Source organism: Microtus pennsylvanicus, chromosome 3, assembly GCF_037038515.1.
Source record: "Microtus pennsylvanicus isolate mMicPen1 chromosome 3, mMicPen1.hap1, whole genome shotgun sequence".
Lineage (NCBI taxonomy): Eukaryota > Metazoa > Chordata > Mammalia > Rodentia > Cricetidae > Microtus > Microtus pennsylvanicus.
This window is the reverse complement of record NC_134581.1, coordinates 45,644,951-45,660,842: the sequence shown is the minus strand read 5'-3', so window position 1 is coordinate 45,660,842 and position 15,892 is coordinate 45,644,951. Positions and strand designations below refer to the sequence as shown.

General features: G+C 38.7%; 1 protein-coding gene and 1 pseudogene across 4 annotated transcripts in view; one reads left to right on the top strand and one right to left on the bottom strand.

Moving 5' to 3' along the window:
• The window catches only part of Myo5a (myosin VA), a 167,012-nt gene that overhangs the window by 67,031 nt on the left and 84,089 nt on the right, over nt 1-15,892 (top strand). For all 4 annotated transcript variants that reach the window (XM_075965249.1, XM_075965248.1, XM_075965247.1 and 1 more), the window contains exons 6-8: nt 8,563-8,706; nt 13,043-13,124; nt 13,639-13,746. In XM_075965249.1, coding sequence (XP_075821364.1) covers nt 8,563-8,706; nt 13,043-13,124; nt 13,639-13,746 — 334 coding nt within the window. The remainder of the gene's footprint in view (nt 1-8,562; nt 8,707-13,042; nt 13,125-13,638; nt 13,747-15,892) is intronic.
• Nucleotides 5,669-8,302, bottom strand: LOC142846669 (2-oxoisovalerate dehydrogenase subunit beta, mitochondrial-like; annotated as a pseudogene).

Genomic DNA, 15,892 nt, shown 5'->3' with positions numbered 1-15,892 from the left:
AAGCCGAAAGACCTCCAAAGCTAGGTGTGCTGCAGGAAGAAGGAGGAAGAGGTGTGTGTTGTAACATGGGCATGGAGGAGCAGGTGGCTGTGCCAAAGGAAAGCAGTAAAATTTAAAATTAAGAGTTTGAAAGTATTTAGCTCTGTATATAGTAGTGGATGCTACTGGTGTTAATGTTGAAGCCATATATTTTGTGGAGCCAGTTTTTAACTTGAGTTAAAAACAGCAGGGCTTAGCTTGGGCTTTTATTCATTTTCCCCAGTGCAACAGATTTCTAGTATTTGACAGAGTCCTAAGACATCCTAGTTCCTAATCTTAGACTATTAAAAAATCTTGATTGTCATAGCTTTAGGAAATTCCATGTCTACTAGGCTGGATCATCCAAAACTAGAATTTGAGTTTGTCTTGGGAATACATCCCTGAGGGAGTCTCCTCTGTGTGTTGCTTGTATTGGTTAATGAATAAAGAAACTGCCTTGGCTTGATAGGGCAGAGCTTAGGTAGTCAGAGAAGACAGAACTGAATTCTGGGAGGAAGAAAGCAAAGTTAGAGGGATGCCATGGATCGGTGGCCGGAGGTAGACGTGCTGAAACTTTTCTGGTAGGCCACAACCTTGTGGTGATATACAGATTGATAGAAATGGGTTAAATAAAGATGTAGGAGTTAACCAATAAGAAGCTAGAGCTATTGGGCCAAGCAATGTTTTAATTAGTAGAGTTTCTGTGTGGTTATTTCAGGGCTAAGCTAGCCTGGCAGCCAGGACAAACAAGCAGCTTCCTTGCAACACATCCCAATGACCTTTTTAAAATATGCCAAGGGCTATTTCCTACCTCTTTCAAAAATCAGCTGTATCTTTTGTTGTAGTAGTTTTCAGTACACATTTGAGTTTTGTTAGTAAAAATGACATTAATTTGAAAATGGGCACAAGGCTGCTCAGCTCCGAAATAATCACACAGAAACTATATTATTTAAAACACTGCTTGACCCATTAGCTCTAGCTTCTTATTCGCTAACACTTATATCTTAATTTAACCTATTTCTAGTAATCTGTATGTCGCCACGTGGCTATGGCTAACCTGGCCAAGTTCCCAGTGTCTGTCTTCAGTGGGGCTACATGGCTTCTAAAGTCCACCTTCTTCCTTCCAGCATTCAGTTTAGTCCCCCCCCCCCAAGTTCTGCCTTAGTATAAGTCAAAAGCAAGTTTTTTTTTTAATTAACCAGTGGTATTCACAGCATACAGAGGGGAATCCACATCAGATACTCTTTTTAGTAAAATGCAATTATGAGGAATTTACCTTGTTTGCTGAGATGAGCAAAAAAGAAAAAGGTTCTCTTTCTGTATTACTGTTTACATATTTGCATTTACATCAAGAAGATTTTCCTTGATAAAGGATTGTTGAGGGATGTAATTCAGTGGTAGTCAGCTTCATTACAAGTCCCTGGGCTCAGTTCCCAATACCATATACAAAAAGTAGAGAATTTTCACGCCTAGAGATATAGCCCAGAGTACTTACTGCTCTTACCAGGTATGGTGGCTCATGACTGTGATCCAAGCACTTGGAGACTGAGGCAGAAGTACTAAGAGTGCTTGGTGTTCTTGCGGAGGGTCTGGGTTTGATTTCCAGCACTCACATACTGGTTTACAAGCACCTGTAATTCCTGTTCCAAAGGATATAACACCTTCTGTTCTCCTCTGGCACCAGGCACACATGTGTTGCATGTATGTATAAAATAAAAATAAATTTTTTTTGAAGAAGAGAATTTTTAGCAACTGAGAAGTTGTTTTCATTTAAAAGGCTGAAATAGAATATGGGAGGCAGAAGTTGTAGCACACCACCTGTAATCCCAGGAGGCAGAGGCAAGAAGATCAAGAATTCGAGGTGATTCTTGGCTGCATGGTTAGTTTGAGACCAATCTGGACTACATAGACCTTGTCTCAAAAAACAAGATAAATAAATAATAGACAATTTTGATGATTCATATCTATAATTTCAGTGCTCAGGAGGTTAAGGCAAAAGGATTACCATGAGTCACAGTACAGCCTGGGCTAAATAGTGAGTTACAAACTAGCCAGGACTACATAGCAAGATCTTCCCTCAAATTAAAATCTTAAACATATATGCACCAATAGAGGTACCTGATTTCCTAAAAGAGACACTCTTTGATATGAAACACAGATTGACTGTACCACGTAAGTGATTTCTACTCTCACCAATATACAGGTCATTGAAAACAAAAAAGCTAACTACCGGGAAACTTTGGCGGTAAACTGACATCATAAATCAAACAGACCTAACAGATATCTACTTAACATTCCACCCAAACATTAAAGAGTACACATTATGCTTAGCATCTCATAGAACTTTCTCCAATAGCAATCACATATTAGAAAAAACAAATCTAAACAAATACAGGAAAGTTGAAATAATGTTCTTCATTCTTTTTGACTACAGTGGAATAAAGCTGGATATCAACAGCAAAAGGAAGTACATAAATTGCACACTCATGGAAACTAAGCAGCACACTCACGAATGATAATTGAATTAAAGTAGAAATCAAGAAGGAAATTTAAAAATTCTTAGAATTGAGTGAAAATGAAAATACAACGTGCCAAATATCTGTGATTTTGATACAAAGGACTCTCAAGAGGAAAGATTTCATCATCTAGTATCTGTATCAATACCATAAGATCTCAAAGTAATAATTTAAGGATACACTTGAAAGCCTTGGAAAAACAAGAACAAACAACTCCCAAAAGAGTAGTTGGGAAAAGATGATCAAAATCAGGGCTGAAATGAATGAAAGAGAAATGAAGAAAAATGATACAAAGAATTGATAAAATGACGATTGTTCCTTCGAAAAGGTTAACAAACCTTCACCCAAATTAAGTTAAAGAGAGCACAAATCCAAATTAATAAAATTAGATATAGAAATGGAGATATTACAATAGATACTGGGGGAAATTCAGAGAATCATAAGTACATTTTTAAAAACATATTACACAAAACTGAAAAAATTCTATAAAAAATTAATTTCTAGATATATATGACTTACCAAACTATATCAAGATGAAGTTAATAATTTAAATAGACCTATAACCTTCAATGAGATAGAAACAGTAATTTAAATACTCCCAAATTTTAAAAAAAGTTCAAGACCAGATGGATTCAGGACAAAATTCTTCCAGACCTTCAAAGAAGAAACAAATTATTTAGTATAATAGAAAATGAAGAAACATTTATAAATTCTTTTTACAAAGCCAATATTACCCTGATACAACATTAACAAAAACTTCACAAAAAAGAAAACTATAGGTCAGAATCTCTGATAGATATGGTTGTGAAAATTCTCAATATAATGTTTGCAAACTCAATTCAAGAACACATCAAAAAAATTATCCTCCATGATCAAGTTCACTTGGTCCCAGAAAAGCAGGGATGGTTCAACTGAACCACAGCCATAACCTTTCTATAGTATAGCAATTTCTTGTTGATTGAAATGAAAATAACAGAATCTTGTGGATATAGTACTTACAAGACAGAAGAAGAAACATATCATATGATACAGGCAAAAGACATATCTTCCCATATCAAGACCAAAGGTTAGAATCATGTGTTATTCTTTACAATTTTTATTTTATGCATCTAATTCTTGGGCCTGCATATGTATGTATGTGCACCACATCCTTGCCTGGTGCTTACAGAAGGCAGAGGGCATCAGATCCTTTGGGACTGGAGTTAGAAACAGTTGTGTGCTACCATGTGGGTGCTGGAAATCAAACCTGGTTCCTCTGGAAGAGCAGCTAGTGCTCTTAACCACTAAACCCTCTCTCCAGCTCCCCAAACTTTTAATTTTTTAAATTTATTGTTGGTTAGCATATAGCATGGCAAGCTTCCTTATGGCATTTTCATGCATAATTATCTTAGGTTGAGCTCCTGCTCCTCTGACACATACCTGCTTCCTCCTATCTTCCTGTTCCTGCCACTTATACTGTCCATCCCCAATATTTCTCTTCTTACTTTCATAAGGTCATCTATCTCTCTGGGTGTGGTAGTGCTTCTCAGAGAGATTATACTCTGCCACCCAAGCCTTCAAACTGACTTTAGTTGCTGTATCTTCTATTTGTTGTTCTATGTTTAAATGTTTTACTGACAGTCAAAAAGTTCTGCTTTAGCCCTAACCTACCCTTTTCTCACAGTATGTAGCATTGTTTTATTAAGTTGTCAGTCTGGTATGAGAAATGGCCAGTAGATGCAGGTTGTGGAATAAAAACTGTAGACCACATTCCCCCAACTGCCTTAGATACAGATATGAAATTGCATAGGGCAGGGCTTGGTAAGCACTCATTGATATAATTGATAGTGCTACTTTTGCTATAGGTGTCTACTTTTTGACAGTCTATATCCTTTCAACTTTATTTTGTCTTTATTATTAATCTCCTTTTCTAAATAAAACATCAAGAAGATGTATGGAATAGTAAGTTTTTTTTTATGATGTCAAGGAAGGTGAACTAAGTCACAGTTGATCAGAATGCAGAAAATAAATGACTCTGCAGTACTGAGCCCTAAATGGGACATCTGTATTTACTTTCTTCCCCCAAATATTCAGGGACATCACAAAAGAGGGGGCAGAAAGATTGCAAGAGCCAAAGAATAGGGAGAGCTGCCATAAAATGGTGTCTTCTGGACGTAGCAGGGGCCTTGAGCTTTCAGCAGCTGTGGCTGCCTACAGAAGGCTGGTACAAGGTAGAGCAAGTCAAAATCTCAGCAAGGACGACAGAGGAATTCATGAAGCCCCACCCTGACTGAAGTGCTCTTTGTAGTTGATGGCTGCCAAAGGATGGAGACTCAGTTTCCTTCGTGGGCATGGCTCCTGGTAGATTGTCCATGCTTTAGTGGGTGATGTCACACCCATGAACATATGGGCAGCACTGATCAGATTCAGTCTGTTTAGAAAAAGAACATTTTAGTTTTTTTTCTTTTCAATGTGCCTTTGTTCTTTTTTTTTTTTTGAGTATAGCACCATACCCAATAATTAATCACTAAACAGTTCATAAAATTTTCTCCTGTGGAACACTTTAGAAAGTTACTCTAAAACACCCCGGGAAAAATCAATCTACATTGATACTTTGTAGCTCTCCAACTAGGATCCATGATAGTTCATTTCATAAAGCTATAATTTAAAAAGGAGATAAATCTGAAGCAATATAAAAGAATTTAAAAATTTTAAATATCTTGTTGCAATCTTTCTGGTGTTCTCTGTGGTCAGTAGTTGATTATCTTTTGAGGGCACTGCAGCACTTCCATTTGTCTGGGATGTCAAACGGCTCAAAAATGTGAGAAAATAGAGTGTCATATCCACATACTCTGGATATGAGAGCTTTAAAAAACATTTTTCCTGGACTGTGGAGCTGATCTTGAATGTGAAGCACCCATCAAAAGAGTCTTATGGTTGATAGAGCAGGCATCTTGGTTTGTTCTTCAAACATTTTAAGATTTACTTATTTTTATTTTACATGCATGGGTATTTACCATAAATGTATATATTTGCACCAACTATATACATTTTCCTTGGAGGCTAGAAAACAAGATCTGATCCCCTGGAACTGGAGTTTTCAATGTGGGTGCTAGAAGTTGAATCCAGGTCCTCTGCAAAAGCAGCTAGTTCTCCTAACCTCCGAGCCCCCTCTCCAGCCCCAGGTGCCCCATTTCAGACACAAACTTACAAAGCGTGTCTATATTCTGAGGCACTTAGTTCACAAATCAATGACTTCACAAGATATGCCAAGTTTTTCTCATGCCATGGATGCCACCTCTCAGATCTTATGAGCCTGCATGCCGTAGACAACCAGAGTCACATCACTGCCTTCCTGGATGACTTCAGCCTGTGGCAGATGGACATAGTATAGTACTATGAGAACCTGCTTCACTACTGCCCTATAAAATACTACTTAGGTTAAAAAATGTACATGGATTTTTTTTTTGATCCTCTATCACAACAGAATTGCCTCATCTTGGATGGGGATTCTGGGTATGACCAACTTCATCCCCTCGGCAGTGGGCAAAACAAACTTTAGGACTCAGAGGATAATAGAGAGCCCTGAGGCTGATGCAGTCCTGTGGCCCCATGGTGATGCTCCCACAGTGGAAAAGATCCCCAGAGCTATAGGCACCTTTGGCTGCTTCATTCACAGTCTGATCAAAGGCAGGGAAATACAGTCTGTAAACTGAATTTCAGCAATGCAGTGTCTTCAGTGAGCAGTTCCTTTTCCAAACCCTTGTCCTCACAATGTGCTGTTAAAAGCAGTTTTCACATTTGACTCAAATAACAGTACCTTAAAGGCGGGGAGGAGGCAGAAATCCTTAATAAATAAATAAATTTAAAAAAAAGATCTCCATTAAAAACAGCATCTTCACCAACGACTGTTGAAGTAGGGTCTTTGACCAATGATTTATCCAAGACTCTTGTCACTGAATGAGAGGTTTATTTTCTGAGTTTTTTTTGATAGAACTTTGGGTATTAAATACAACACCCCCCCCACACACACACAGACACACACCTCTCACAGTTTGTAATTTCTGAGTAAATGTCTGTTTAGTTAAATTATTCTAAGCTATATTAATCCCTCTGTAATTTACTAGGAAGAGAGTTTCCAATCATTCTTATTCTTTTTATAAAATGCATTAAAAATGTTAATTCAAATTCTAATAGTATCCTCATTGCTGATACAAATTATACTATCTTTCATCTGTTTGAGACAGTGATGATACATTTTCTTTGATTGGTCAAAGAATCAAATATACTGACTCTTGTGACTAGGGTCTTACTATTTTTATCCCTGATATTTGTTCTCTCTCTTAACATTCTTTACTATTCTCACATCTATCTCTTCTTCATTGTGGGTTTGATACATTAGTCCTAACAAACTTTGTACAAGGGAAAATATTAATCTTACATGAAATAAAGTTATTAAGTGTTAAATATATATTATGTGAATGCTTGTTTCTATTTTGCCTTAAAAGAGAAATTTACAGAAGCATATCACTTTCTATTAACTTACAAAGCAGACATATGTCATTAAGAATTTAAGGTTATGTATAACATTTAGTAGAACGTTACATTCTCAGTATTTGGTTGACGATGTTTTACAAGTTAGATAAAGCCATCAAAACCAATGCTGGGGTGAGATGGCACTCAGTTGGAAGAATGACTGCCTAACATGAACCAACCAAGCCATGTGCACGCGCCTGTAGTCCTAGTACTCTACAGGTGTGGCAGAAGGATCAAGAGTTCAAGGTCATTCTCAGCTACACAGCAAGTTCTGGATAAACCTGGACTGTGTGAGAAGTCTTTAAAACAAGCAAACAAAGAAGCCGGGCATTGGTGGCACATGCCTTTAATCCCAGCACTTGGGAGGCAGAGGCAAGTGGATCTCTGTGAGTTTGAGGCCAGCCTGGTCTACAAGTGCTAGTTCCAGGACAGCTAGGACTGTTCACAGAGAAACTCTGTCTCAAAAACAAAACAAAACAACCCCCAAAAACAAACAAAACAACACCCACCTCAAACAGTAACAACAAACATTTTGGGTCTGGAGATGTGGTTCATGGATGCAGTGCTTGCCCTGCAAGCATGCAAATCAGATATTAGGTCCTAAGTACCTGCATTAAAAAGCTGGGTTTGGTGACCTGTCTGTAATCCTAGTGCTTAGGAGGTAGAGATAGGGTCCCTAGGGCAAGCTGGGTAGCTTTGGGTTCTGTGAGAAACCCTACTTCGGTAAATAAAGTGGACAGTGGTCAAGGAAAGCACCTGATGTTTTCCTCTGGGCTTGATTCCCACATGTACAGTACAACTGCACATGTGTACTTGAACACATACACACATTCACATTATATATCGGAAAGCTTCGTTTTTTACTTCTGGTTTCTGAAAATGGCATTCAAATTGAGTGAGGAAAGCCAGGTACATTTACATATGCCTATTATCCACACACACACACTTGGAAGTAGAAGCAGGAGAGTAAGAAGTTTAAAGCATCCTCAGCTTCATAAGGAGCTCATGGCCAGTCTGGAATATATGAGATGCTGCCTCAAAATGTTATCAATCAGTAGAATGGGTAATACTAATCCCTGCTAATAAGCAGTCTCATTTGACTTCTGTTGCTATAGGATGAGATGATAAAACTGTCTAGTTCCAAAGATATCTTTTATACCAGCGTTTCCAGGGAAATTTTCCTTTGTCTTAATGATTTCATTTACATAAGACAGTCTTCTGACTTCTTGATGGCTAATGACGAGATGCTGCATGAAAATCTCACCTCTGTTGCATCAGTCCTGCTACTTCTGAAATTCATTTCTGTGAAATGATAAGAAAAACTATTGGCATCTGCCTGTGTAGTTGGAAGGCAAAGCAGACCCTTATGCTGTTTACAAGGGCAGAATTGTTTCTCTTATTAAAAGACTCAGTTAGAACTAAGGGTTATATTCTATTCCTTCTCTCTATGAATAAGATTTGTAAATAATATACATTCTCCTCCTAAAATCTTGTTTTCTCTCTTGCTTCTTAGTCAATTGGAAATGCTAAAACGACCAGGAATGATAATAGCAGCCGGTTTGGGAAATATATTGAAATTGGTTTTGACAAGAGATATCGAATCATCGGTGCCAATATGAGAACTTACCTTTTAGAGAAATCCAGAGTGGTATTCCAGGTAAGGTGTATGTGCATACACATTCAAATACTTGTGTTGATTTTTGGATTATTATATAATTGCTATGTTAAGTTTTCTTGGGGAGAGGGAAACAAGCAACCCAGAGAGAACACCAAAGACAGAATAAAATAACTATTTTATGGAAGTTTAATTCGATGAATCAGTTAATTTATTATGCTTATTTATATACATGATTGACCCCAAAGTAGCGGTATCACTATGAAGTCCCATCCCATTATGGATGACAACCTCATGGAAACTGCATCATAGAGCTTCCCTTTCGGTTAACCTTTCATTTTTTACATATCCTAACATCTCGCAAGATCATTTGCACTGGGGGAGAACAGAGCAGAAAGTAATTGCTTCAAACCTAGCTGAAGCTCCTGTGACTTCACCTTGCCTTTGCTACTAAGCTATATTACAGCTTCCTCACTTAAGACCTAGGTACGTCTTTGGAGTTCTGTTGAATTCGTTTCCATGGCTACAAGAGGTAACATAATCTCTTTCCCAAGATAATGGTCATTTTACACCCAAGGAAAAAGCCGTACTAAGCTGGGCGGTGGTGGCGCACGCCTTTAATCCCAGCACTCGGGATGCAGAGGCAGGCAGATCTCTGTGAGTTCAAGAGCAGCCTGGTCTACAAGAGCTAGTTCCAGGACAGTCTCCAAAGCTACAGAGAAACCCTGTCTCGAAACCTCCCCCCCCAAAAAATACCAATTATAGAGCCCTTGTTTGCCAGTACGATATACCTCATTTCTCAGTACTCTTGAGCTTAGTCTCACAGCATTACTATAAAAGGCACTTGGATAGAAACATATAAAATGATTCCTGCCAGAGGTAGAGGACTACTTCTTTAAACTAATTGTTCTTAAGAATGGGCACTGATTTAGGTTTATTGTTTCATATTTTATTAACTTTTTAAGTTACTGTACAGAATAATGGATTCCATTATAGCATCCGTGTATATACATATAATTGCTCCAGACCACTCTTGTGCCCTCCTTTTTTCTTGCTGATCTGCTTTCTCTCTCACACAGTGTCTTCCTGATTTCTTTCATAGACATATATGTATACATGTCTATCTGAAATATCTTAAAGCTAGATTCTGCATGTGAAAGAAGGCATGTTTTGTCTTTCTCCGCTCCACGACCCTTGTTTACTCGCACCCCCTGCTTTAGACATTATTCCTCATCATAGTCTCTATTCTACTTTCATGTTGTGTGCTCATGTTGTCTCATGTGTGCGTTATGCATTTATGTTTAAATTATATTCTACTTGTAAAAGAAAATGTGTGTTGTTTGTCTTTCTGAGTCTGGTGAGTGGTTTTGACTTTCTTACAGATATTATTGAAAAGCTCAGTTGAGACAAGGCATTATTTAGTCTTGTCTCTTATATTTCCCAATTGACAAAGAAAGCATTGATCTATGTCTTCAAAGAATTTCAACTCAGCTCAAGAAAAACACAATATCCCTGTCCTCTTTACTTTTTTTTTATTCTTAGATATAATTGAGGAGAAAAGTGATGTTACAGGGAAATTGAGAGGGGGGTTTCTTTGAGTTCTTAGTCTTAATAAATAATTTAAAAATCCATTCAGATGCTTGAGGATAATTTTACTAAAGTTTGAAAGTAAAACAACAATAGAGGAAGGCTCAAAATCCCAGCAGCCACCAAAAAGAGGGAAGAAAGAAAAGTCAGGCCTTTTAAGCTAGGCATGGAGGGCAGACAAGGCCTAGAACATCAGGAAAAACATACTTAGGAGGGCTGAGTCTCATCTGAGTTCAGAGGTACCCATTTCCTGGCTCTTATACCCTAGAGCAAAGGATTGCATAGGGACACATGGTTAAAAATAGAAATAGCTCATTAAGAAAGGAAAAGTATCCAAGGAATGGAAGTGGGCTAATGAGCTGAAGAAAGAACCCAACAAATACTGGGCCATGTGGCCTGGATCCATTATAGATGATTTACATAATACCAGTTCCAAGTTCAAATAGGCAGAGCTTCTTGTGAACATGCTCTTTGGAAGAAGCCAGTAAGGAAGGGCTTCCAGCTCTCTTTTGCAGACTGGCTTTCCTTCTGTTAACCCTGATGTTTCAGCCCAGTCCCCTGTTCTGCCAGTCAGAGCTCAAAGAAAGCTGCCATAGCCAAGTTGTAAACTGCCATCAAATCCCAGCTGAATATTCGTACAGAATTTTTGTTGACACTTGTATTGTTGTTTCTTTCTGATGGAAAGACGTGTGTTATACCCTTGCAGCACTAGCAGGTGTACACTCTCACATTGTAGGCACGTGAGGATGTAGATTATCATCAGAAAATGTCAGTATGTGGCTCCTGGTGACCCACTGCACACATCATACCGAGACCCAGAGTTTCAGTGGCCCACGTGCTGGATGCCACATCAGTAAAGCTGAAATACTCCGCACAGCAGGATCTAGTCTTCTGTTGCCAAAGTCTGTTTTGGCTTTGAAATTGTCTTGTATATGCCAAGGCATGATTTGGGGAAGCCAGGAACCCTGACTTTGCCTGATTAAATACTTAATCTTAAATTATAATGCTTGATATGCATAAAGTTATAAATAAATACTTGATATGTATAGTAAGGCAGTAACCACCCTCCTTTAAAGTTACAAACAACAGTGTTATTCCACACATTAAAAAATAATCTATAGTGAGAAGAAAGAATGAGTGAAATGTAGATGGGTTAAGTCCTTGTAGAAATATGTAGGAATATGGGACTGGAAAGATGGCTCAGAGGTTAGGAGAGGACCTGAGTTCAAATTCCATTACATATATCGGTGTCTAACAACTGTCTGTAACTCCAGTCTCAGGAGATTCAGCACTCTTCTCTGGCTTTTACATACACTGCACACATGTGGTGCACAAACAGACATGCAGGCAAAACACCTATATACATAAACTAAAAATTAATTTCTTTTAAAAAAAGAAATATATAGGACTGTGAGCAAGTGTAAGAGAGATGGAAATTGACCTTGGTCAGTAAGTTGACCAGTGGTAAGACTGCCTAATAAAGAATTTGACAAAGTTCAATCTTTATCTATAGGTGTGGTAGTAAGTCTAGCAGTTCCCCAGTCTTCAGGAGTATAGAATATTGAGAATGTTTGTTTTTTCAAATGAATCACAGTCAAAATAAGCTATCCTGTACAAAGATGACCACAGCGTTTCTGCAGGCCCACCTGATTTTCTAGTTTCTGTGTGCTGAACCACCTGATCTCTTGCCTAGTCATGCTTGTGGTCATTGGTATGTTTGTTCAGTGTCCTGTGTTTCTTCAGTAGTCATAACCCCTTTAGGCTTCAGAACTCCCCTTAACTTTATTAACTTTAATCTTTATTCAGATGAATGTACTCCAAAATTTAAGAATATGTTGATTGGATTTTAGTATTCAGCTTCATATATGCAGTAAGTTTTGCAACTATTCTCTAGATGTGTATGTAGAAAAAAAATTAAGGAAATACTAAATATTGATCTTACATTATAAATTTTTTATTTTATCAAATTATTGTTGATAGGAAAATATGCTATATATGTTACATAATTCAAAGTATATAATATATAAACACATATAGAGAATACAGTACATTCATGGACTTACTGCAGTCATAAGAGATCAGTATCTCTAAAGTATGGCAAAGATGAGATTATTCTCTTTTAGTCAAAGTGTTAGTCTAGAAGTTATTAGTAGAAAATAATGGTGAGCTTTGCAAAAAAATAACATTTTATCGTCCCCCCAATCACCAATGTTTAATGATTGTGGCCATCTATCAAGAAATTCCCTAATTCAGAAAACATTACGAAGTGAGGCACAGTAGTGCAGGTCTCTTGAGAGACTGAATCAGAAGACTCACAAGTTCAAGACCTGTCTGATCTACAGAGCAGTTCAGAGCCAGACAGGGCATTTAGTAAGACTATCGAGACTATCTCAAAATAAAAAGTTAAAATGGATTTGAGATATAGTGCGGTGGTAGGAAACACTTGCCTAGCATGTTTGAAGCCTTGAGTTTAAGAACACCAAAAACCCTTAAAAAAAAAAAAGTCCTGCTGCCTGGTATTTTATAGTGAATATGACTAACACTTTTATCCTTACTTATTTTTTATTTTTCAAGAGATAGAGCCTCACTGTTTGTCCTGCCTGGTTTCAATTTTTATGCCATCCTCCTACTTTGTAGATGTAGCATAAATTATAAGAGTTAATTATTTAAATCAGTATTAGAAAATGTGGGGAATTGCTGAGATGGTTAAATATTAAAATTATGTGTTATGGTAGGTTTTCCTGGTTTTTATATTAAGATGTCACAATTGAAAGCTCTTCTTATTTCAAAGGCAGAAGAGGAGAGAAACTACCATATCTTCTATCAGCTTTGTGCGTCAGCGAAGTTACCTGAGTTTAAAATGCTGCGATTAGGTACGGATATGATACTAGATGGGCATGCCTTTCTGTGAAATTTTGAGTTCTCAAGCTTGTCAAAAAATCTTACTTCATACTAAAATATTTATGAATGAAAAGATTCTTGAAGGTCTACATCTGGCTTTAGAGCGGGTGGGTTGAGTGGCCATATCAGGGACAGGATTGCCTGTAGCAGTGGGTTGGGGTAGGTGAGGAGTAGATGGGGTTTAGCGTTCTAACCTCCCTTCTTTTATACATGCTTGAAAACTGCTTTCATGAAAGAGTTTGAGGAAACATATTCTAGCATTTTGTTTGGAATAAATCCAAAGAAAAATATAATTTACTTCACCCATTAACATAAAATCTATAAGCATTTTAGTTTTGGATCTTATATTAGTATGTGAGTTTAGACTGGGCAGACTCCAAATCCTGTATATCAGTGCTGTCACTGCCTCTAATTCAGCATATGTGTAAGGGTGGAAGTCCAAGCCTCTCTTCATAAAAGAAAAACCTTTACCTTCCTCCACTGCAGGAAATGCAGATAGTTTTCATTACACGAAGCAAGGAGGCAGCCCTATGATTGAAGGAGTGGATGATGCGAAGGAGATGGCGCACACCAGGCAGGCCTGCACTCTGCTGGGTAATGGCATTTCATTCTTTAACTTACAAGTGCTGGTCGTTTTGAATCAAGTAACTTTTGTTTGGAATATTGGTTTGGCTTTATGCTGGGAGATTTCACATATATGGAACTTGTTCAGACAAATGGGTCTGAGGTTTCTTAGAACAGCTTTAGGATTAGATAGTGGTAACAGTTGCTCAACCTTGTTAATTTAATGAAGATTATTTTGAATTGCACTTTAAGAGTATATTTCAGTATTAGGAGAGGTAAGATTAACTTTTAGATTACATTTTTACAAAAATCTAGGGTTTGAAACTAAATGAAGTGGGTTGTTTTCTTTTTAACAGACTTAATTCACTTTTATTTTCCTTGTATAAAAACCCTTATGTGGTGGCCACAGCTGGAGCCTGGGTCCTCTGAACGGAGACTCTGGTGTGGGTTTTCACAAGATGGTCAGTGAATTCCTGATAAGGAGACTTGGTGAACACAGTCTCTTTCCAGAGGTCAGGGGTCAGGTAGCTGTAGGTCTTGGAGATGGCATCAAAGGTGGCCTTGGCAAAGTTGCCCAGGGTGGCAGCACAGCCCCTGGCTGATGTGTAGCAGTCATCGATGCCAGCCATCATCAGTAACTTCTTGGGCACGGGAGACTATACCAGTGCCTCTTGGGGCAGGCACCAGCACAGAACCTCTGTGGCATGTCACTTTGCAAGGAACAGTCTAGGGCTTGCCAATTTTGTTCCCCCAGTAGCCAATGGCGGATGACGCCGGTGCAGCGGGAGGGCCCGGAGGACCCGGGGGCCCAGGATTAGGAGGCCCTGGCGGCTTCCTCGGAGGATTCGGCAGTGGTCTGAGGGACCTCAGCCCTGGTCAAGGCCATGGCTGAGGCTGAGGCCGTGGGGCTCGCGGAGGTAAAGCTGAAGACAAGGAGTGGATTCCCGTCACCAAGCTGGGCCTCCTGGTTAAGGACATGAAAATCAAGCCCCTAGAGGAGATCTACCTGTTCTCCCTGCCCATTAAGGAGTCCGAGATGATTGACTTTTTCCTGGGAGCTTCCCTAAAGGATGAGGTTCTGAAGATCATGCCCGTGCAGAAGCAGACTAGGGCAGGCCAGAGGACCAGGTTCAAGGCTTTCTTCTCTATTGGGGACTACAATGGTCACGTAGGTCTCAGTGTCAAGTGCTCCAAGGAGGTAGCCACTGCCATCCAAGGGGCCATCATCTTGGCCAAGCTTTCCATTGCCCCTTTGTGGAGAGGGTTGTTTTTTTTTTTTTATAAACTCACATTTTGTGGGTTTTGTTTGTTGGTTGTTTGGGGGGCTTGCTTATTTTTGTTCTTCTGTTTTTGTTTGTTGATAATTTTTGGAGATAGGTTTTCACCATGTAGCTCAGCCTGGTCTTTGACTTTTGATCCTCTTGCTTTGGCCTCTTGAGTACTGGGATGGAGGGCATGTGTCACAATGCCCAGTGCAGAGTTTTGCTTTTGTTATTTTTCTTGTTATTTTCAGGGCATGGTGACAGAACACATGTATTTTAGTGTTTTCCTTTTGTTGTTGCTCTTTGATAAAAGAGTTTTTAAGTCTCGATTGTTTGAGAATTTCATACATGCACATAGTGTTGTTATTCCAGTGTTATTGAAACAGATGCCATTGTTCTCTCTGTGATTTGAAAGTGTTAAGTCCACATATGAATCAATTAATACTATGAACTATACAACTTTTTTTTTTCGAGACAGGGTTTCTCTGTAGCTTTTGGTTCCTTTCCTGGAACTAGCTCTTCTAGACCAGGCTGGCCTCGAACTCACAGAGATCCGCCTGCCTCTGCCTCCCGAGTGCTGGGATTAAAGGCGTGTACCACCACCGCCCAGCCAGAACTATACAACTTTTAAAGGTGTCCTTTTCCCCCATATTTTTATAAAACCTCAGAATAGAAGTAACTCAATTATTGTATTTGGTATTTAGAGACATACCATCAAGCAAGGGAGCTTAGGTCTTTAACCACTGTGGGACTTGCTAAAAATGAAGACTCTCATAGCACTTCACAAAGCTGTGGGTTCAGAATGTGCATTTTAGCAAGGCCTGCCAGTGCTCCATGAACACATTATGAGAACACTGCTCTCCTTAAGAATTTTAAAAGACCAGTTCAATGCCGGGTGTGGTAGCACGTGCCCT